The 22199-nt window shown below is 60.6% G+C and overlaps 1 protein-coding gene across 3 annotated transcripts in view; it reads right to left on the reverse strand.

The window, feature by feature from the left end:
• Positions 1-22199, reverse strand: part of LOC121531574 (neuroplastin-like) — a 63673-nt gene that overhangs the window by 25202 nt on the left and 16272 nt on the right. For 2 of the 3 annotated variants that reach the window (XM_041836848.1, XM_041836846.1), the window contains exon 2: positions 239-586. The exons of the other annotated variant lie outside the window; for it this stretch is intronic. In XM_041836848.1, the coding sequence (XP_041692782.1) occupies positions 239-586 (348 nt within the window). The remainder of the gene's footprint in view (positions 1-238; positions 587-22199) is intronic. 3 annotated transcript variants of the gene reach the window in all.

Raw genomic sequence — 22199 nt, forward strand, 5'->3', positions numbered from 1 at the left:
GGAGATCTCGGAAGGGGACTGAGGTACACGGGATACACAGGGAGAGTTAGGTCAGCTGCCGAGGGACTGAGGTAGAGGGTTCTTAATTTTCAGGATGTATGTGGTAGGTGATGGCTTCTATGAAGGAGCTGCCAATGTCGGGGATTTTGAAGAGGGTCTGATGTAGTCTAGGGGTCTGGGGTACACACAGTGGGCTAGTAAAGACCTAAGGGGGTCATCTACTACTCTGACCACTCACTCTGCAACACGGTAATGGTGGCCTGTGCTCTGATCCAGGTGGTGGCAGGGTTTTGGTGCAGATCGTTCCTCCTCGGATCATTACTGGCCCGGCACTCGTACGTCCCAGCATCCTCCAGGCCGAGACGCGTCACGCCCAGAACGCTCACGCCGTTGGCGCCGTACGCCGTGTTGATGGAGACGCGGTGTTTACGGGCGCCGTCCCAGAGCTGGCGGAAGGAGTCGGCCCGGTTGATCTCAGCGTACCACCACTGGATCTCTGGGGTTGGGTTACCGACCACGTCACAGTACAGCTCAAAGGTGTCGCCTGTTAGTTTGGTCTCAGACAGGGGAGACTTCACAAAGCCAGCTACGGAGGTGGAGTAGCGGAGCAGGAGTAGGAGTAGGAGTCATCCACAGGAGAGGAGGAGAGTAGTGTTTCCGGTATGGAGTGGTGTAGGGTATCCACGTTGGCAGGGGAGGGCAGGGGAGAAAACAAGGTGAGGAGGTAGAATGGATGAAGAGGCAAAAGAATGAAAGGATCAATTAAAAGGAATCAGTTTGGAGAAACAAAAACAAAAAAAAGATTAGGCCAAATCATAATAAGAACACAAGTTGACAGAGCAAATAATATGATGGTAGAAAACAATGGTCAACGGAGTTAAATTAAAGTAAGAGCTGAAACTTAGACCCTTAATAACTGTATGGGTTACATCGTCCGTTAGTAAATGTTCTGAAGGTGGAAAAAACATCTTAGGGTTAGATTGCTGTGCTATTTAAATAATATATAAAATCCTCTATAGTCTACTACTATTAGATTAGAGAACTTTAATGTCCTCAATGAGAGAATTCACTTCACAGCATACACAATACGTTGCATACACGGTATTTCACAGCACACACAATACGTTGCATACACAGTATTTCACAGCATACACAATACGTTGCATACACAGTATTTCACAGCATACACAATACGTTGCATACACAGTATTTCACAGCATACACAATACGTTGCATACACAGTATTTCACAGCATACACAATACGTTGCATACACAGTATTTCACAGCATACACAATACGTTGCATACACAGTATTTCACAGCATACACAATACGTTGCATACACAGTATTTCACAGCATACACAATACGTTGCATACACAGTATTTCACAGCATTCACAATACGTTGCATACACGGTATTTCACAGCATTCACAATACGTTGCATACACAGTATTTCACAGCATACACAATACGTTGCATACACGGTATTTCACAGCATACACAATACGTTGCATACACGGTATTTCACAGCATACACAATACGTTGCATACACAGTATTTCACAGCATACACAATACGTTGCATACACAGTATTTCACAGCATACATGGGCTCCCGAGTGGCGCAGCGGTCTAAGGCACTGCATCTCAGTGCTTGAGGCGTCACTACAGACCCCCTGGTTCGATTCCAGGCTGTATCACAACCGGCCGTGATTGGGAGTCCCATAGGGCGGCGCACAATTGGCCCAGCGTCGTCCGGGTTTGGCCGGTGTAGGCCGTCATTGTAAATAAGAATTTGTTCTTAACTGACTTGCCTAGTTAAATAAAGGTTAATAAATAATAATAAAAATCCTTAAAGCACCCAGAGATTTCCCAGGCATATTATATTGTGAATAGGTTCTTATTATGGCGTTTTCTATTAGAAAAGCTCTTTATAAACCCTATCTAGTAATAGTACTGGCGGCAGGTAGCCTATCGGTTAAGAGCGTTGGGCCAGTAACCCGCATGGACGCTGGTTCGAATCCCCGAGCCGACTAGGTGACAAATGTGCCCAGGTGCCATTGAGCAAGGCACTTAACCCTAATTTCTCCTGTAAGTCGCTCTGGATAAGAGCGTCTGCTAAAACGTAAATGTCTTATTGTTAGTGAAGCACCAGAGGCTGCCCAGGCATATTGTGTAACTGTAAACATTCGCTGGCTGTCTATCAGTTGGTAGTGACCTCAGGACAATCTCTAATCTTCCATTCCTGCTATTTCTGGGACATTGTAATTCAATATGTCCGACAGTCGATATCCTCATCCCCCGACTCTGAGGATGCCTCTGCTAGACTGAGTGCGTCCCAAATCGCTCCCTATATAGTACACTACTAAGGGCCCTGGTCAAAAATAGTGAACTAAATAGGGGATAGTGTAACGTAGACGCAGGGAGTCAGGAAGCAGGTGTTTAGTGAGTTTAATAACAACGACCATGGAACGATGCAAAACAAGAGACGCGTCTGACATGGAAACACAAACAACACCACCTGATGACTGATAACTAAAGTGTGCTGTATAAAAGGGTAGGTAATCAAGGGAGTAATGAAGTCCAGGTGTGACTGAAGATGGGTTGCCAGGACCGGTGGTTAGTAGACTGGTGACGTCGAGCGCCGGAGCGGGAGTAGATGTGACAGACAGTAGGAGCGCCGGAGCGGGAGTAGATGTGACAGACAGTAGGAGCGCCGGAGCGGGAGTGGACGTGACAGACAGTAGGAGCGCCGGAGCGGGAGTGGACGTGACAGACAGTAGGAGCGCCGGAGCGGGAGTGGACGTGACAGACAGTAGGAGCGCCGGAGTGGACGTGACAGACAGTAGGAGCGGGAGTGGACGTGACAGACAGTAGGAGCGCCGGAGCGGGAGTGGACGTGACAGACAGTAGGAGCGCCGGAGCGGGAGTGGACGTGACAGACAGTAGGAGCGCCGGAGTGGACGTGACAGACAGTAGGAGCGCCGGAGTGGACGTGACAGACAGTAGGAGCGCCGGAGTGGACGTGACAGACAGTAGGAGCGCCGGAGCGGGAGTGGACGTGACAGACAGTAGGAGCGCCCGGAGCGGGAGTAGACGTGACAGACAGAAGGAGCGCCGGAGTGGACGTGACAGACAGTAGGAGCGCCGGAGCGGGAGTGGACGTGACAGACAGTAGGAGCGCCGGAGCGGGAGTGGACGTGACAGACAGTAGGAGCGCCGGAGCGGGAGTGGACGTGACAGACAGTAGGAGCGCCGGAGCGGGAGTGGACGTGACAGACAGTAGGAGCGCCGGAGCGGGAGTGGGACGTGACAGACAGTAGGAGCGGGAGTGGACGTGACAGACAGTAGGAGCGCCGGAGCGGGAGTGGACGTGACAGACAGTAGGAGGGCCGGAGCGGGAGTGGACGTGACAGACAGTAGGAGCGCCGGAGCGGGAGTAGATGTGACAGACAGTAGGAGCGCCGGAGCGGAGTGGACGTGACAGACAGTAGGAGCGCCGGAGCGGGAGTGGACGTGACAGACAGTAGGAGCGCCGGAGCGGGAGTGGACGTGACAGACAGTAGGAGCGCCGGAGTGGACGTGACAGACAGTAGGAGCGCCGGAGTGGACGTGACAGACAGTAGGAGCGCCCGGAGCCGGGAGTGGACGTGACAGACAGTAGGAGCGCCGGAGCGGGAGTGGACGTGACAGACAGTCAGGAGCGCCCGGAGCGGGAGTGGACGTGACAGACAGTAGGAGCGGGAGTGGACGTGACAGACAGTAGGAGCGCCGGAGCGGGAGTGGACGTGACAGACAGTAGGAGGGCCGGAGCGGGAGTGGACGTGACAGACAGTAGGAGCGCCGGAGCGGGAGTGGACGTGACAGACAGTAGGAGCGCCGGAGCGGGAGTGGACGTGACAGACAGTAGGAGCGCCGGAGTGGACGTGACAGACAGTAGGAGCGCCGGAGCGGGAGTGGACGTGACAGACAGTAGGAGCGCCGGAGTGGACGTGACAGACAGTAGGAGCGCCGGAGCGGGAGTGGACGTGACAGACAGTAGGAGCGCCGGAGCGGGAGTAGACGTGACAGACAGAAGGAGCGCCGGAGCGGGAGTGGACGTGACAGACAGTAGGAGCGCCGGAACGGGAGTGGACGTGACAGACAGTAGGAGCGCCGGAGCGGGAGTGGACGTGACAGACAGTAGGAGCGCCCGGAGCGGGAGTGGACGTGACAGACAGTAGGAGCGGGAGTGGACGTGACAGACAGTAGGAGCGCGGAGCGGGAGTGGACGTGACAGACAGTAGGAGGGCCGGAGCGGGAGTGGACGTGACAGACAGTAGGAGCGCCGGAGCGCGAGTGGACGTGACAGACAGTAGGAGCGCCGGAGCGGGAGTGGACGTGACAGACAGTAGGAGCGCCGGAGTGGACGTGACAGACAGTAGGAGCGCCGGAGCGGGAGTGGACGTGACAGACAGTAGGAGCGCCGGAGCGGGAGTGGACGTGACAGACAGTAGGAGCGCCGGAGTGGACGTGGACGTGACAGACAGTAGGAGCGCCCGGAGCGGGAGTGGACGTGACAGACAGTAGGAGCGCCGGAGCGGGAGTGGACGTGATAGACAGTAGGAGCGCCGGAGTGGACGTGACAGACAGTAGGAGCGCCGGAGCGGGAGTGGACGTGACAGACAGTAGGAGCGCCGGAGTGGACGTGACAGACAGTAGGAGCGCCGGAGCGGGAGTGGACGTGACAGACAGTAGGAGCGCCGGAGCGGGAGTGGACGTGACAGACAGTAGGAGCGCCGGAGCGGGAGTGGACGTGACAGACAGTAGGAGCACCGGAGCCGGAGTGGACGTGACAGACAGTAGGAGCGCCGGAGTGGATGTGACAGACAGTAGGAGCGCCGGAGCGGGAGTGGACGTGACAGACAGTAAGAGCGCCGGAGCGGGAGTAGACGTGACAGACAGAAGGAGCGCCGGAGCGGGAGTGGACGTGACAGACAGTAGGAGCGCCGGAGCGGGAGTGGACGTGACAGACAGTAGGACCGCCGGAGTGGACGTGACAGACAGTAGGAGCGCCGGAGCGGGAGTGGACGTGACAGACAGTAGGAGCACCGGAGCGGGAGTGGACGTGACAGACAGTAGGAGCGCCGGAGTGGACGTGACAGACAGTAGGAGCGCCGGAGCGGGAGTGGACGTGACAGACAGTAGGAGCGCCGGAGCGGGAGTGGACGTGACAGACAGTAGGAGCGCCGGAGCGGGAGTGGACGTGACAGACAGTAGGAGCGCCGGAGTGGACGTGACAGACAGTAGGAGCGCCGGAGCGGGAGTGGACGTGACAGACAGTAGGAGCACCGGAGCGGGAGTGGACGTGACAGACAGTAGGAGCGCCGGAGTGGACGTGACAGACAGTAGGAGCGCCGGAGCGGGAGTGGACGTGACAGACAGTAGGAGCACCGGAGCCGGGAGTGGACGTGACAGACAGTAGGAGCGCCGGAGCGGGAGTGGACGTGACAGACAGTAGGAGCACCGGAGCGGGAGTGGACGTGACAGACAGTAGGAGCGCCGGAGCGGGAGTGGACGTGAGAGACAGTAGGAGCGCCGGAGTGGACGTGACAGACAGTAGGAGCGCCGGAGCGGGAGTGGACGTGACAGACAGTAGGAGCGCCGGAGCGGGAGTGGACGTGACAGACAGTAGGAGCGCCAGAGCGGGAGTGGACGTGACAGACAGTAGGAGCGCCGGAGTGGACGTGACAGACAGTAGGAGCGCCGGAGCGGGAGTGGATGTGACAGACAGTAGGAGCGCCGGAGCGGGAGTGGACGTGACAGACAGTAGGAGCACCGGAATGGACGTGACAGACAGTAGGAGCGCCGGAGCGGGAGTGGACGTGACAGACAGTAGGAGCGCCGGAGCGGGAGTGGACGTGACAGACAGTAGGAGCGCCGGAGTGGACGTGACAGACAGTAGGAGCGCCGGAGCGGGAGTGGACGTGACAGACAGTAGGAGCGCCGGAGCGGGAGTGGACGTGACAGACATTAGGAGCGCCAGAACGGGAGTGGACGTGACAGACAGTAGGAGCGCCGGAGTGGACGTGACAGACAGTAGGAGCGCCGGAGCGGGAGTGGATGTGACAGACAGTAGGAGCGCCCGGAGCGGGAGTGGACGTGACAGACAGTAGGAGCACCGGAATGGACGTGACAGACAGTAGGAGCGCCCGGAGCGGGAGTGGACGTGACAGACAGTAGGAGCGCCCGGAGCGGGAGTGGACGTGACAGACAGTAGGAGCGCCGGAGCGGGAGTGGACGTGACAGACAGTAGGAGCACCGGAGCCGGAGTGGACATGACAGACAGAAGGAGCGCCGGAGCGGGAGTGGACGTGACAGACAGTAGGAGCGCCGGAGCGGGAGTGGACGTGACAGACAGTAGGACCGCCGGAGTGGACGTGACAGACAGTAGGAGCGCCGGAGCGGGAGTGGACGTGACAGACAGTAGGAGCACCGGAGCGGGAGTGGACTTGACAGACAGTAGGAGCGCCGGAGTGGACGTGACAGACAGTAGGAGCGCCGGAGCAGGAGTGGACGTGACAGACAGTAGGAGCGCCGGAGCGGGAGTGGACGTGACAGACAGTAGAGCGCCCGGAGCGGGAGTGGACGTGACAGACAGTAGGAGCGCCGGAGTGGACGTGACAGACAGTAGGAGCGCCGGAGCGGGAGTGGACGTGACAGACAGTAGGAGCACCGGAGCGGGAGTGGACGTGACAGACAGTAGGAGCGCCGGAGTGGACGTGACAGACAGTAGGAGCGCCGGAGCGGGAGTGGACGTGACAGACAGTAGGAGCACCGGAGCGTGAGTGGATGTGACAGACAGTAGGAGCGCCGGAGCGGGAGTGGACGTGACAGACAGTAGGAGCACCGGAGCGGGAGTGGACGTGACAGACAGTAGGAGCGCCGGAGCGGGAGTGGACGTGACAGACAGTAGGAGCGCCGGAGTGGACGTGACAGACAGTAGGAGCGCGGAGCGGGAGTGGACGTGACAGACAGTAGGAGCGCCCGGAGCGGGAGTGGACGTGACAGACAGTAGGAGCGCCGGAGTGGACGTGACAGACAGTAGGAGCGCCGGAGCGGGAGTGGATGTGACAGACAGTAGGAGCGCCGGAGCGGGAGTGGACGTGACAGACAGTAGGAGCGCCCGGAGTGGACGTGACAGACAGTAGGAGCGCCCGGAGCGGAGTGGACGTGACAGACAGTAGGAGCGCCCGGAGCGGGAGTGGACGTGACAGACAGCAGGAGCGCCGGAGCGGAGTGGACGTGACAGACAGTAGGAGCGCCGGAGCGGGAGTGGACGTGACAGACAGTAGGAGCGCCGGAGCGGGAGTGGACGTGACAGACAGTAGGAGCACCGGAGCCGGAGTGGACATGACAGACAGAAGGAGCGCCGGAGCGGGAGTGGACGTGACAGACAGTAGGAGCGCCGGAGCGGGAGTGGACGTGACAGACAGTAGGACCCGCCGGAGTGGACGTGACAGACAGTAGGAGCGCCGGAGCGGGAGTGGACGTGACAGACAGTAGGAGCACCGGAGCGGGAGTGGACTTGACAGACAGTAGGAGCGCCGGAGTGGACGTGACAGACAGTAGGGAGCGCCGGAGCAGGAGTGGACGTGACAGACAGTAGGAGCGCCGGAGCCGGAGTGGACGTGACAGACAGTAGGAGCGCCGGAGCGGGAGTGGACGTGACAGACAGTAGGAGCGCCGGAGTGGACGTGACAGACAGTAGGAGCGCCGGAGCGGGAGTGGACGTGACAGACAGTAGGAGCACCGGAGCGGGAGTGGACGTGACAGACAGTAGGAGCCGGAGTGGACGCTGACAGACAGTAGGAGCGCCCGGAGCGGGAGTGGACGTGACAGACAGTAGGAGCACCGGAGCGGGAGTGGACGTGACAGACAGTAGGAGCGCCGGAGCGGGAGTGGACGTGACAGACAGTAGGAGCACCGGAGCGGAGTGGACGTGACAGACAGTAGGAGCGCCGGAGCGGGAGTGGACGTGACAGACAGTAGGAGCCGGAGTGGACGTGACAGACAGTAGGAGCGTCGGAGCGGGAGTGGACGTGACAGACAGTAGGAGCGCTCGGAGCGGGAGTGGACGTGACAGACAGCAGGAGCGCAGAGCGGGAGTGGACGTGACAGACAGTAGGACGCCGGAGTGGACGTGACAGACAGTAGGAGCGCGAGGGGAGTGGAGTGACAGACAGTAGGAGCGCGGAGCGGGAGTGGACGTGACAGACAGTAGGAGCGCCGGAGTGGACGTGACAGACAGTAGGAGCGGCGGAGCGGGAGTGGACGTGACAGACAGTAGGAGCGCCCGGAGCGGGAGTGGACGTGACAGACAGTAGGAGCGCCGGAGCCGGAGTGGACGTGACAGACAGTAGGAGCCGGAGCGGGAGTGGACGGACAGACAGTAGGAGCGCCGGAGTGGACGTGACAGACAGTAGGAGCCGGAGCGGAGGGACGGACAGACAGTAGGAGCGCCGGACGGAGTGGACGTGACAGACAGTAGGAGTGCCGGAGTGGACGTGGACGTGACAGACAGTAGGAGCGCCGGAGCGGGAGTGGACGTGACAGACAGTAGGAGCGCCGGAGCGGGAGTGGACGTGACAGACAGTAGGAGCGACGGAGCGGGAGTGGACGGACAGACAGTAGGAGCAACCGGAATGGACGGACAGACAGAAGGAGCGCCGGAGCGGGAGTGGACGGAAAGACAGTAGGAGCGACGGAGCGGAGGGACGGACAGACAGTAGGAGCGCCGGAGCGGAGTGGACGTGACAGACAGTAGAGAGCCCGGAGCGGAGTGGACGTGACAGACAGTAGGAGCGCCGGAGCGGGAGTGGACGTGACAGACAGAAAGAGCGCCGGAGCGGGAGTGGATGTGACAGACAGTAGGAGCGCCGGAGCGGGAGTGGACGTGACAGACAGTAGGAGCGCCGGAGTGGACGTGGACGTGACAGACAGTAGGAGCCCCGGAGCCGGAGTGGACGTGACAGACAGTAGGAGCGCCGGAGCGGGAGTGGACGTGACAGACAGTAGGAGCGCCGGAGCGGGAGTGGACGTGACAGACAGTAGGAGCGCCGGAGCGGAGTGGACGTGATAGACAGTAGGAGGCCGGAGTGGAGACAGACAGTAGGAGCGGGAGTGGACGACAGACAGTAGGAGCGACCGGAGCGGAGTGGAGGATAGACAGTAGGAGGCGGAGCGGGAGGGAGAAGACAGTAGGAGGCAGGAGGGAGAAGACAAGCAGCGCCGGAGGGGAGTGGAGACAGACATAGGAGCGGGAGGACGGACAGACATAGGAGCGCCGAGCCGGAGTGGACGGGACAGACAGTAGGAGCGCCGGAGTGGACGGACAGACAGTAGGAGCGCGGAGGGACGTGGACGGACAGACAGTAGGAGCGCCGGAGCGGGAGTGGACGTGACAGACAGAAGGAGCACCGGAGTGGACGGGACAGACATAGGAGCGCCGGAGGGGAGTGGAGGACAGACAGTAGGAGCGCCGGAGCCGGGAGTGGAGAGACAGCAGGAGCGCGAGCGGAGTGGACGGACAGACAGTAGGAGCTGGAGCGGGAGTGGACGGAAGACAGCAGGAGCGGGAGTGGACGGAAGACAGTAGGAGCACCGAGCGGAGTGGAGGACAGACAGTAGGAGGGCGGAGTGGAGGACAGACAGTAGGAGGCCGGACGGGAGTGGACGTGACAGACAGTAGGAGCGCCGGAGCGGAGTGGACGTGACAGACAGAGGAGGCCGGAGGGAGTGGACGTGAAGACAGTAGGAGGGGAGGGAGTGGACGGACAGACAGTAGGAGCGCGGAGTGGAGTGGAGACAGACATAGGAGGCGGAGGAGTGGATGACAGACATAGGAGCGCGGAGGAGAAGACAAGGAGCGCCGGAGCGGGAGTGGACGTGACAGACAGTAGGAGCCGACGGAGTGGAGTGACAGACAGTAGGAGCACCGAGCGGAGGGAATGACAGACAGAAGGAGCGCCGGAGCGGGAGTGGAGTGACAGACAGTAGGAGCGCCCGGAGCGGGAGTAGACGTGACAGACAGTAGGAGGGGAGTGGACGTGAAACAGTAGGAGCGGAGCGGGAGTGGACGGACAGACAGTAGGAGCACGACGGAGTGGACGGACAGACAGAGGAGGCCGGAGGGAGTGACAGAAGTAGGAGCGGCCGGAGGGAGTGGAGTGACAGACAGTAGGAGCGCGGACGGGAGGGAGGAAGACAGAGGAGGCGGAGTGGAGGAAGAAGTAGGAGCGCCGGAGCGGAGGGACGTGACAGACAGTAGGAGCGCCGGAGTGGACGAAGACAGAAGGAGGGAGGAGTGGAGTGACAGACAGTAGGAGGCGGAGGGAGTGGACGTGACAGACAGTAGGAGCGCCGGAGCGGGAGTGGAGTGACAGACAGTAGGAGCCCCGGAGCGGGAGTGGAGGAGACAGAGGAGCGGAGCGGAGTGGACGGAAGAAGAAGGAGCGGAGCGGGAGGGACGTGACAGACATAGGAGCGCGGAGCCGGAGTGGAGTGACAGACAGTAGGAGCGGAGTGGACGGGGACGGACAGACAGTAGGAGGCCGGAGGGAGGGAGTGACAGACAGTAGGAGGGGAGGGAGGGACGGAAGAAAGGAGGGAGCGGGAGTGGAGGACAGACAGTAGGAGGGGAGAGTGGAGGGAAGACATAGGAGGGGAGTGGAGACAGACAGTAGGAGCGGAGTGGAGGACAGACAGTAGGAGCGCCGGAGCGGGAGTGGACGGGACAGACAGTAGGAGCGCCGGAGGGGAGTGGAGAAGAATAGGAGCGGGAGTGGAGGAAGACAGTAGGAGCGCGGAGGGAGTGGAGTGAAGCAGTAGGAGGGGAGGGGAGTGGACGGACAGACAGTAGGAGCGCGGAGTGGAGGACAGACAGTAGGACCGGAGGGAGGGATGAAGACAGTAGGAGGGAGTGGACGGACAGACAGAAGGAGGAGCAGGGAGACAGAAGAGGAGGCGAGCCGGAGTGGAGGAAGACACAGGACAGGAGCGAGTGGATGACAGATAGTAGAGGAGCGGAGTGGACGGACAGACAGTAGGAGCGACCGACGGAGTGGATGACAGACAGAAGGAGGGGAGGGTGGATGTGACAGACATAGGAGGGCCGGAGCGGAGGAGGACAGACAGTAGGACAGGAGTGGAGACAGACAGTAGGAGGCGAGGAGGGAGGAAGACAGTAGGAGGCCGGAGGGGAGTGGACGTGACAGACAGTAGGAGCGCCGGAGCGGGAGTGGAGTGACAGACAGTAGGAGGCGGAGGGGAGTGGACGGACAGACAGTAGGAGGCCCGAGCGGAGTGGACGGACAGACAGTAGGAGCGGAGTGGACGTGACAGACAGGAGGAGCGGGAGCGGAGTGGAGATAGACAGTAGGAGCACCGGAGCGGGAGTGGACGGAAGACAGTAGGAGCCGGAGTGGACGTGACAGACAGTAGAGCGCCGGAGGGAGTGGACGTGAAGAAGTAGGAGCGCCGGAGCGGGAGTGGACGGACAGACAGTAGGAGGCGAGGGAGGACGGAAGACATAGGAGGGAGCGAAGTGGACGGACAGAAGTAGGAGCGACGGAGTGGACGTGACAGACAGTAGGAGCGCCGAGCGGGAGTGGAGGAAGAAGTAGGAGCGGAGTGGAGTGAAGACAGTAGGAGCGCTCAGAGGAGAAGACAGTAGGAGCGGGAGGGGGAGTGGACGAAGACAGGAGAGCCGAGGGATGACAGACATAGGAGCGCCGGAGGGAGTGGACGTGAAGACAGTAGGAGCGCCGGAGCCGGGAGTGGAGTGAAAGACAGTAGGAGCGAGCCGGAGTGGAGTGACAGATAGTAGGAGCACGGAGCGGGAGTGGAGAAGACAGTAGGAGCGCCGGGGGGTGGAGAGAAGTGGGGGAGGAGTGGAAAGCAGTAGCGGAGGGAGTGGACGTGAAGACAGTAGGAGCCGGAGCGGGAGTGGACGGGACAGACAGTAGGAGCGCCAGCGGGAGTGGACGGAAGACAGTAGGAGGCGGAGGGAGTGGAGTGACAGACAGTAGGACACGGAGCGGAGTGGACGTGACAGACAGCAGGAGGCGGAGTGGAGGACAGACAGTAGGAGCGCGGAGCGGGAGTGAAAGAAAAACAAGGAAACAAGGGAAGAAAGGAGGCCAGTGGAGTGACAGACAGCAGGAGGGAGGGGGAGTGGAACAGACAGTAGGAGGGAGCGGGAGTGGACGGACAGACAGTAGGAGCAGGAGGAGGGAGAAGACAGTAGGGAGGGAGAAGACATAGGAGGCCGGAGCGGGAGTGGAGAAAGGAAGGAGGGAGGAAGAAAAGGAGGCGGAGGGAGTGGAGGACAGACAGTAGGAGGGAGTGGAGTGACAGACAGAGGAGCCGGGAGTGGAGGGATAGACAGTAGGAGGTGGAGGGGAGGGACGTGAAGACAGTAGGAGCAGGCGGAGTGGAGGAAGACAGTAGGAGAAGGAGGGAAGGAAGACAAGGAGAGGAGGAGTGGAGGGACAGACAGTAGGAGCGACCGGAGGGGAGTGGAGGACAAGAGTAGGAGGGCGGAGAGGAGGACAGACAGTAGAGGCGGGAGGAAGACAAGGGGACGGGAGTGGAGTGAAGAGCAGTAGGAGCGGACAAGGACGTGACAGACAGTAGGAGCGCCGGAGCGGGAGGGAGGAAAGGAGAAGGAGGAAAGAAGGAGGGGGACGTGAAGACAGAGAGGACGGAGAAAGAAGAGAGGAACAGACATAGAGAGTGGATGAAGACAGAGGAGGAGAGTGGAGGAAGAAGAGACAGAAAGGAGGGGAGGGGAGGGGACGGACAGACAGCAGGAGCGCCGGAGGGAGTGGAGGAAAAAGGAGGGAGGAGAGAAAGGAAAGAGGGAGGACGGACAGACATAGGAGCGCCGGAGCGGGAGTGGACGGATAGACAGTAGGAGCACCGGAGCGAGTGGATGACAGGAGGGAGGGAGGGAGAAGAAAGGAGCGGAGGAGTGGAAGAAGGGAGGAGTGGAGAAGACAAGGAGAGTGGACGCGACAGACAGTAGGAGCGCGGAGCGAGTGGAGGACAGACAGTAGGAGACCGGAGTGGAGAAGACAAGGAACGAGGAGTGGAGGAAGAATAGGAGGCAGGGGAAGACAGAGGAGGTGCCGGAGGGAGGGAAGACATAGGAGCAGGAGGAGGAGAAGACAGTAGGACGCCGGAGACGGGAGTGGACGTGACAGACAGTAGGAGCGCCGGAGGGGAGTGGAGGAGACAGTAGGAGGCGGGGAGGGAGGAAGACAGTAGGAGACGACGGGAGTGGAGGAAACAGCAGGAGCGCGGAGCGGAGTGGAGCGAAGACAGTAGGAGGGGGCCGGAGCGGGAGGGAGGACAGACAGTAGGAGGCGGATGGAGAAAGACAGAAGGAGCGGGAGCGGAGTGGAGTGAAAGACAGTAGGAGGCCGGAGCGGGAGTGGACGGAAGAAGTAGGAGCGCGGAGAGGTGGACGGAAGACATAGGAGGGAGGGGAGTGGAGGACAGACATAGGAGGAGTGGAGTGACAGACATAAGCGCGGGAAGTGGAGGAAGACAGTAGGAGCGCCGGAGCGGGAGTGGAGTGACAGACATAGGAGGAGAGGAGGAAGACAGTAGGAGCACGACGGGAGGGACGGACAGACAGTAGGAGGGGACGGAGGGAGAAACAGAAGGAGCGGAGAGGGAGGACAGACAGTAGGAGCGCGCGGAGCGGGAGTGGACGTGAAGACAGTAGGAGCGCCGGGAGTGGAACAGACAGTAGGAGCCCCGGAGAGGAGGGAGCAGGGACAGAAGTAGGAGCGCCGGAGGGAGGGAGAAGACAGTAGGAAAAATGAGGGAGGAGGAGAATAGGGGGAGGGGAGGGAGAAGACAGTAGGAGCGCCGGAGCGGGAGTGGAGGGACAGACAGTAGGAGGCCGGAGTGGAATGAAGACAGTAGGAGGGAGAGAGTGGACGAGACAAGGAGCGAGGGAGTGGAGGAAGACATAGGAGGGAGGATGGAAAATAGGAGGGGAGGGGAGGAAGGGAGGGAGGGAGTGGAGGAAGACATAGGAGGGGAGTGGAGAGACAGAGGAGGCAGGGAGGAAAAAGTAGGAGGAGGAGTGAAAAGTAGGAGGACGGAGTGGAGAAGACAGTAGAGCCGAGCGGGAGTGGAGGACAACAGTAGGAGCCGGAGCGGGAGGAGAGGAGCGAGGAGGGAACATAGGAGCGGGAGTGGAGAAGAATAGGAGCGCGGGAGTGGAGAAGCAGTAGGAGACCGAGGGGAGTGGAGACAGACATAGGAGGCGGAGGGAGGGATGACAGACAGTAGGAGCCGCCGGAGCGGGAGGGGACGTGACAGACAGTAGGAGCGCCGGAGGGGAGTGGACGGACAGACAGTAGGAGCCGGAGCGGGAGTGGAGTGACAGACAGTAGGAGCGCCGGAGCGGGAGTGGACGTGACAGACAGTAGGAGCGCCGGAGCGCGGAGGACGTGACAGACAGTAGAGCGCTCGGAGGGAGGGAGTGACAGACAGTAGGAGCGACCGGAGTGGACGTGGAAGACAGTAGGAGCACCGGAGCGGGAGTGGAGGACAACAGTAGGAGGAGGGGAGTGGACGACAGACAGTAGGAGGCGGAGCGGAGAGGAGAGACAGAGGAGGGGAGAGGAGAAAGGGGGAGCGGAGTGGACGTGACAGACAGTAGGAGGCGGAGCGGGAGTGGACGGGATAGACAGTAGGAGCGCCGGAGTGGAGTGGACGTGACAGACAGTAGGAGCGCTGGAGCGGAGTGGAGGAAGAATAGGAGCGGGAGGGAGGGAGAGAAAAGGAAAAGTAGAGAGGAATGAGGATAGACAGAAGGAGCGCCGGACGGAGAGGAGGAAAGAAAAGACATAGGAGGGTGAAGACAGTAGGAGCCCGGAGCGGAGGGGAAGACAGCAGGAGCGCGAGGGGGAGAGGACGGACAGACAGAAAGAGAGCGGAGCGGGAGTGGATGTGAGCAGATAGTAGGAGCGCAGGGAGTGGAGTGAAGACAGTAGGAGGGGGTGAAGAGAAGATAGAAGATAGGAGGAGGGGAGGGAGGAAGACAGTAGGAGCGCGAGCGGGGAGTGAGGACAGACAGTAGGAGCGGGAGGGAGTGGACGTGATAGACAGTAGGAGCGCCGGAGGACGTGACAGACAGTAGGAGCGGGAGAGGGACAGACAGTAGGAGCTGTGGAGCGGGAGCGGAGTGGAGTGAGAGACAGTAGGGGGGCCGGAGAGGGAGTGGGGATAGAAGTAGGGCTCTGGAGAGAACAGACATAGGAGGCGGAGGGGAGTGGAGTGACAGACAGTAGGAGGAGACGGAGAGGAGAAGAAACCAGAGGGGAGAGGATTTGATAGACAGTAGGAGGAGGGAGTGACGGGATGAGACAGTAGGAGGCGGGAGTGGAGAAAGGAAGAAAGGAGGCCGGAGGTGGGAAGCAGAAGGAGGAGTGGAGGAATAAGCGGAGGGGAGGGGGACAGACAGAAGGAGCGAGGAGTGGAGGAAGACAAGGAGGGGAAGAAGACAGTAGAACCGGAGCGGAGGGGAGGAAAATAGGAGCGACGGAGTGGAGACAAGAGGCGAGTGGAGTGGGACGGACAGACAGTAGGAGAGGGAGTGGAGAAGAGAGTAGGGGGAGGAGAACATAGGAGCGCGGGGAGGGAGGAAGACAGTAGGAGGCCGGAGCGGGAGTGGACGTGACAGACAGTAGGAGCGCGGAGGGAGTGGAGAAGACAGAGGAGGGAGAGTGGAGGACAGACAGAGGACGGAGGAAAGACAAGGAGGGAGGAGGAGAAGCAAGGAGGCGGAGATGGAAAGACAGAGGAGGCCGGAGATGGACGTGACAGACATAGGAGCACGGAGCAGTGGAGAAGACAGTAGGAGGGGAGCGGGAGGGACGGAAAAAGGAGGAAAAAGTGAGGAGGGAGGACAGACAAGAGGAGGAGTGGAGAGATAGAAGAGGAGGACCGAGCGGAGTGGAGACGGAGGGAGAAGACAGTAGAATGCGCGCGAGGGGAGTGGAGTGAAGACAGTAGGAGCTGGAGCGGAGTGGACGTGACAGACAGTAGGAGCGGAGTGGAGTGAAGACAAGGAGGAGAAGGGAGAAGACAGTAGGAGCGCCGGAGTGGAGTGACAGAAGAAGGAGGCCGGAGGGAGTGGAGTGACAGACATAGGAGCACGAGTGAAAGACAGAGGAGGGAGTGGAGTGGAGTGAAGAAAGGAGGCGGAGCGGGAGTGGAGAAGAAAGGAAGCGGAGAGGAGAGCAAGGAGCGCCAGGAGAGAGACAGAAGGAGGGAGCGGGAGTGACGGAAGAAGAGGAGCGCGGAGCGGGAGTGGAGGACAGACAGTAGGAGCGCGGAGGGAGGAGGACGAGGAAGGAGGAGAGAAGAAGTAGGAGACGGAGGAGTGGACGGAAGACAGAGGAGAGGAGGGAGGGAGGAAGCCAGGAGCAAGGGAGTGGACGTGACAGACAGTAGGAGCGAGGAGGGACAACAAGACGCCAGGGGAGGAGGAGGACGGGGGGCGGAAGACAAGGAGGGGAGGGAGTGGACGGACAGACATAGGAGGCAGGGATGGAACAGAGGAGAAAGGAGGAACAGATAAGGAGTGGAGAATAGGAGCACCGGAGCGGAGGAGACAGACGAAGAAGGAGCACAGCGGGATGGACGGGAAGACAGAGAGCCAGAGGATCGTGAAGAAGTAGGAGCGCGAGCGGAGTGGAAGTGACAGAATAAGCGAGAGGGAGTGGAAGTGACAGACAGTAGGAGCGACGGAGGGGAGTGGAGTGACAGACAGAAGGAGCGTGAGGGGAGAGGAAACAAGAGGACAGAGGAGGAGGGAGTGGAGGACAGACAGAGGAGACGAGGAGTGAAGACAGTAGGAGACCGGAGCCGGAGTGACATGACAGGACATAGGAGCCGGAGTGGAGAAGACAGTAGGAGACGAGTGGAGACAGAAGACATAGGAGAACGGAGTGGAGACAGAAGTAGGAGCGGAGCGGGAGGGAGAAGAAGAGGAGGGGAGGGGAGGAAGACATAGGAGCGAGGGAGGACAGACAGTAGGAGGCGGAGTGGAGGACAGACAGTAGGAGGAGGGGAGGGACGTGAAGAAGTAGAGGTGGCGTGACAGACAGTAGAGGAGGGAGTGGACGAAGACAAGGAGCCCGTGTGAAACAAGGACCCGGAACGGAGTGGAGGAAGACAGTAGGAGCGGCCGGAGCAGGGAGTGGACGTGACAGAAAGGAGGAGGGAGGGAAGCAAGGGGGAGTGGACGAACAGAAGGCGATGAAGACAGTAGGAGGGGGACGGGAGGGAGGACAACAAGGAGCGGCGGAGCGGGAGGGGAGTGACAGACAGAGGGGGAGGGAGAGGAGAAGACAGGGAGGGAGTGGAGTGAGAAGTAGGAAGGGGGTGGAGAGACATAGGAGGAGCGGGAGGGAGTGACAGACAGTAGGACGCCGGAGAGGAAAGACAGCGGAGGAGTGCATAGAGAGAGTAGGAGCGCCGGATGCGAAGTGGACGGACAGACAGTAGGAGTGCCGGAGGGAGTGGACTGACAGACAGAGGAGGCCGAGGAGTGAGAGACAGTAGGAGGCGCCGGAGCGGAGGGAGGAATACAGTAGGACGCCGGAGCGGGGAGTGGACGTGATAGACAGTAGGAGGGGAGGGAGGAGGATAGACAGTAGGAGCGACGAGTGGAGAAGAAAGGGGAGTGGAGGACAGACAGTAGGAGCACCGGAGCGGGAGGGACGGGACAGACAGTAGGAGCGCCGGAGCGGGAGTGGACGGACAGACAGTAGGAGGCGGAGGGAGTGGACGGAAAGACAAGGAGCGGGAGGGGAGTGGAGGAAGACAGTAGGAGCGCCCGGAGCGGAGGGACGTGGAAGACAGTAGGAGGGAGCCCGGAGTGGAGTGAAGACAAGAGGAGGGGATGGACGTGACAGACAGAGGAGCGAGCGGGAGTGGAGGACAGACAAGGAGCCGAGGGGAGTAAGAAAGAGGGGAGGGAGGAAAAAGAAGAGAAACGGAGAGCGGAGGAGAGTGAAGACAAGGAATGGACGTGAAGACAGTAGGGGCGGAGAGGAAAGTAGGAGGATGGACGTGACAGACAGAAGGAGCGCGGAGCGGGAGTGGAGGACAGACAGTAGGAGGAGGGAGGGAGGAAGACAGAGGAGCGGAGGGAGTGGATGTGAAGACAGTAGGAGCCGCCGGAGCGGGAGGGACTGAAGACAGTAGGACGCCGGAGTGGAAGGAGAAGACAGTAGGAGCCCGGAGGGAGTGGAGAAACATAGGAGCGCCGGAGCGGGAGTGGAGGAAGACAGTAGGAGGGGAGCGAGTGGAGAAGAAGTAGAGGGAGCGGGAGGGAGAAGACAGTAGGAGCGGAGTGAAAGAAGTAGGAGGGGAGTGGAAGGAAGACAGTAGGAGGCGAGGGAGTGGAGGAAGACAGTAGGAGGCCGGAGGGGAGTGGAACAGACAGTAAGAGAGGAGAGAAGAGGAGAGGAGTGGAGAGAAGGAAGTGGAGGAAGAAGGAGGGGAGAGGAGAAGAGGAGGGGAGTGGACGTGACAGACAGAGGAGGCGGAGCGGAGGGACGGACAGACAGTAGGAGCGCCGGAGCGGGACGTGGACGTGACAGACAGTAGGAGCCGGAGCGAGTGGAGTGACAGACAGCAGGAGCGCCGGAAAAAAGGAGAGGAGTGGACGTGACAGACAGTAGGAGGACGGAGCGGGAGTGGACGTGACAGACAGTAGGAGGGGAGCGGAGTGGAGTGACAGACAGTAGGAGGAGGGAGGAAGACAGTAGGAGGCGGAGTGGAGAAGACAGTAGGAGAGGGAGCGGAGTGGAGAAGACAGAGGAGGGGGGGTGGAGTGAGCAAGGAGGCCGGAGGGGAGTGGGACGTGATAGACAGTAGGAGCGCCGGAGGGAGTGGAGGAAAAGAGGAGCCCGGGAGTGGAGAAGCAAGGACCCGGAGCGGGAGTGGAGAAGACAGTAGGAGCGGAGTGGAGGAAGACAGTAGGAGCGCGGAGGGGAGTGGAGACAGACAGTAGGAGCGGGAGTGGAGGAAGACAGTAGGAGCACCGGAGCGGAGGGAGACAGACATAGGAGCGGGGAGGGAGTGACAGACATAGGAGAGGGAGTGGAGACAGACAGAGGACGACAAGGAGGGGAGGAGTGGAATGACAGAAAGGAGGGAAGGAGCATAGGAGCCCGGAGCGGGGGAGGAAGACAGTAGGAGGCGGAGGGGAGGGAGGACAGACAGTAGGAGGCCGGAGCGGAGTGGACGTGAAGACAGTAGGAGCGGAGCGAGTGGAGACAGACAGAGAAACAGAAGAGGAGCGGGAGTGGAGAAAGACAAGGAGGGAGGAGGGAGAAGACATAGGAGCGCAGAGGGGAAGACAGGAGGGAGGGACGGACAACATAGGAGGGGCGGGAGTGGAGTGACAGAAGAAGGAGGGGAGGGGAGTGGATGTGAAGACAGTAGGAGAGCGGGGAGTGGAGAGAGTAGGAGGCCGGAGGACGTGGACGTGAAGACAGTAGGAGCCCGGAGCGGGGTGGACGGAAGAAAGGAGAGCGGGAGTGGAGGACAGACAGTAGGAGCACCGGAGCGGGAGGGACGTGACAGACAGCAGGAGCCGATGAGGAGTGGAGGAAGAAGTAGGAGGGGAGGAGGACAGACAGTAGGAGCGCCGGAGCGGGAGTGGACGGGACAACATAGGAGCCGCCGAGGAGTGGAGTGACAACAGTAGGAGCACCGGAGTGGAGGAAGACATAGGAGGCGGAGGGAGTGGAGGAAGACAGTAGGAGGCCGAGTGGACGGACAGACAAGGAGGAGGGAGAAGACAAGGACGGGACAGAAGAGAGGGGAGTGGAGAAGACAGTAGGAGCCCGGAGCGGGAGTGGACGGACAGAAGAAGGAGGGGAGGGACGGACAACAGAGGAGGGGAGTGGAGACAGAAGTAGGAGGCGGAGCGAGTGGAGGACAGACAGTAGGAGCGCCGGAGCGGGAGTGGACGTGACAGACATAGGAGGGAGTGGAGTGACAGACAGTAGGAGCGCCGGAGGGGACGTGGACGTGACAGACAGTAGGAGCGAGCGGAGTGGACGTGACAGAAGTAGAGCCGGAGTGGACGTGACAGACAGTAGGAGGCCGGAGCGGGAGTGGACGTGAAGACAGTAGGAGCGACCGGAGCGGAGTGGACGTGACAGACAGTAGGAGCGCCGGAGGAGGACGAAGACAAGGACGAGCGGAGTGGAGCAGACAGTAGGAGCGGAGTGGACGTGACAGACAGTAGGAGCACGGAGCGGAGTGGAGGACAGACAGTAGGAGCGCGGAGGGAGTGGAGGACAGACAGTAGGAGACCGGAGCGGATGGAAGAAGGAGGCGGAGGAGAAGAATAGGAGCCGGAGCGGAGTGGAGTGACAGACAGTAGGAGCGCCGGAGTGAGTGGACTGACAGAAGAGAAGAGTGGAGGATAGACAGCAGGAGAGGAGAGTGGAGGAGACAGTAGGACGAGGACGGACAGACAGTAGGAGCGCGGAGGGGAGTGGAGGAAGACAAGGAGGGGAGGGAGGGAAAAGAGGAGGCCGGAGTGGACGTGAAGACAGTAGGAGCGCCGGAGCGGGAGGGAGAAGACAGTAGGAGGCCCGAGGTGGAGAAGAAAGAGAGGAGAAGACATAGAGCGCGGAGTGGAGTGAAGACAGTAGGAGCGAGTGGAGACAGACAGTAGAGGGAGTGGACGGGACAGACAGTAGGAGCGGAGGGGAGTGGACGTGAAGACAGAGGAGCCGGAGTCGGGAGTGGAGTGACAGACAGTAGGAGGGGAGGGAGGAAGAAAGAGGAGTGAGGGACAGACAGTAAGCACGGAGCGGAGGGAGGAAGAAGTAGGAGCCCCGGAGGGAGTGGACGTGAAGAAGTAGGAGGGACGGAGTGGAGACAGACAGAGGAGGGGAGGGAGGACGGACAGACAAGGAGCGGAGCGGGAGGGACGTGACAGACAGAGAGAGCCGAGGAGGAAGACAGTAGGACCGAGCGGGAGTGGACGGAAACAGTAGGAGCACCCGGAGGGATGAGAAGTAGGAGGCGAGGAGTGGAGTGACAGACAGTAGGAGGCGGAGGGGAGTGGAGACAGACAGTAGGAGCCGGAGTGGACGTGACAGACAGTAGGACCGGAGGGGAGTGGAGGACAGACAGTAGGAGCGCCGGAGCGGGAGTGGACGTGACAGACAGTAGGAGCGCCGGAGCGGAGTGGAGGACAGACAGTAGGAGAACGGAGCGGGAGTGGACGGACAGACAGTAGGAGCGCCGGAGCGGGAGTGGAGACAGACAGTAGGAGGCCGGAGCGGGAGTGGAGTGACAGACATAGGAGCGCCGGAGGGGAGTGGACGTGGATAGACAGTAGGAGCGCGCGAGTGGAGTGACAGACAGTAGGAGGCGGAGGGGAGTGGAGTGACAGACAGTAGGAGGACGCGGAGGAGGACAGAAGAGGAGGCGGAGCGGAGGGAGTGACAGACAGTAGGAGCGCGGAGGGGAGTGACAGACAGTAGGAGGGAAGTGGACGGACAGACAGTAGGAGGCAGCGGAGTGGACGAAGAAGTAGGAGCGCGGAGGGAGTGGACGAGACAAGGAGCACGGAGCGGAGTGGACGGACAGACAGCAGGAGAGCGGAGTGGAAAGACAGAGGAGCCAGGGGGAGAAGACATAGGAGGGAGCGGAGGGAGAAGACAGAAGGAGCGCGGGAGTGGACGTGACAGACAGTAGGAGGGAGCAGTGGATGACAGACAGTAGGAGGGACGAGTGGACGGACAGACAGTAGGAGCGCCGGAGCGGACGGACAGACAGTAGGAGCGCGGAGCGGAGTGGAGAAGACATAGGAGCGCCGGAGCGGGAGTGGACGGACAGACAGAGGAGCGCGGAGGGAGTGGACGGAAGAAGTGGAGGCGACGGAGGGAGGACAGACAGAGGAGGCGGAGTGGACGTGACAGACAGTAGGAGGGAGGGGAGTGGACGTGACAGACATAGGAGGGGAGTGGACGGGAAACAAGGAACGGAGGAGAAGACATAGGAGCGAGGAGTGGAGGAAGACAGAGGAGGGAGCGGAGTGGACGGAAGACAGTAGGAGCGCGGAGGGGAGGAGAAGACAGTAGGAGCGCCACGGGAGTGGA

This window comes from Coregonus clupeaformis, chromosome 19, assembly GCF_020615455.1.
Source record: "Coregonus clupeaformis isolate EN_2021a chromosome 19, ASM2061545v1, whole genome shotgun sequence".
In the NCBI taxonomy this organism is placed as follows: domain Eukaryota; kingdom Metazoa; phylum Chordata; class Actinopteri; order Salmoniformes; family Salmonidae; genus Coregonus; species Coregonus clupeaformis.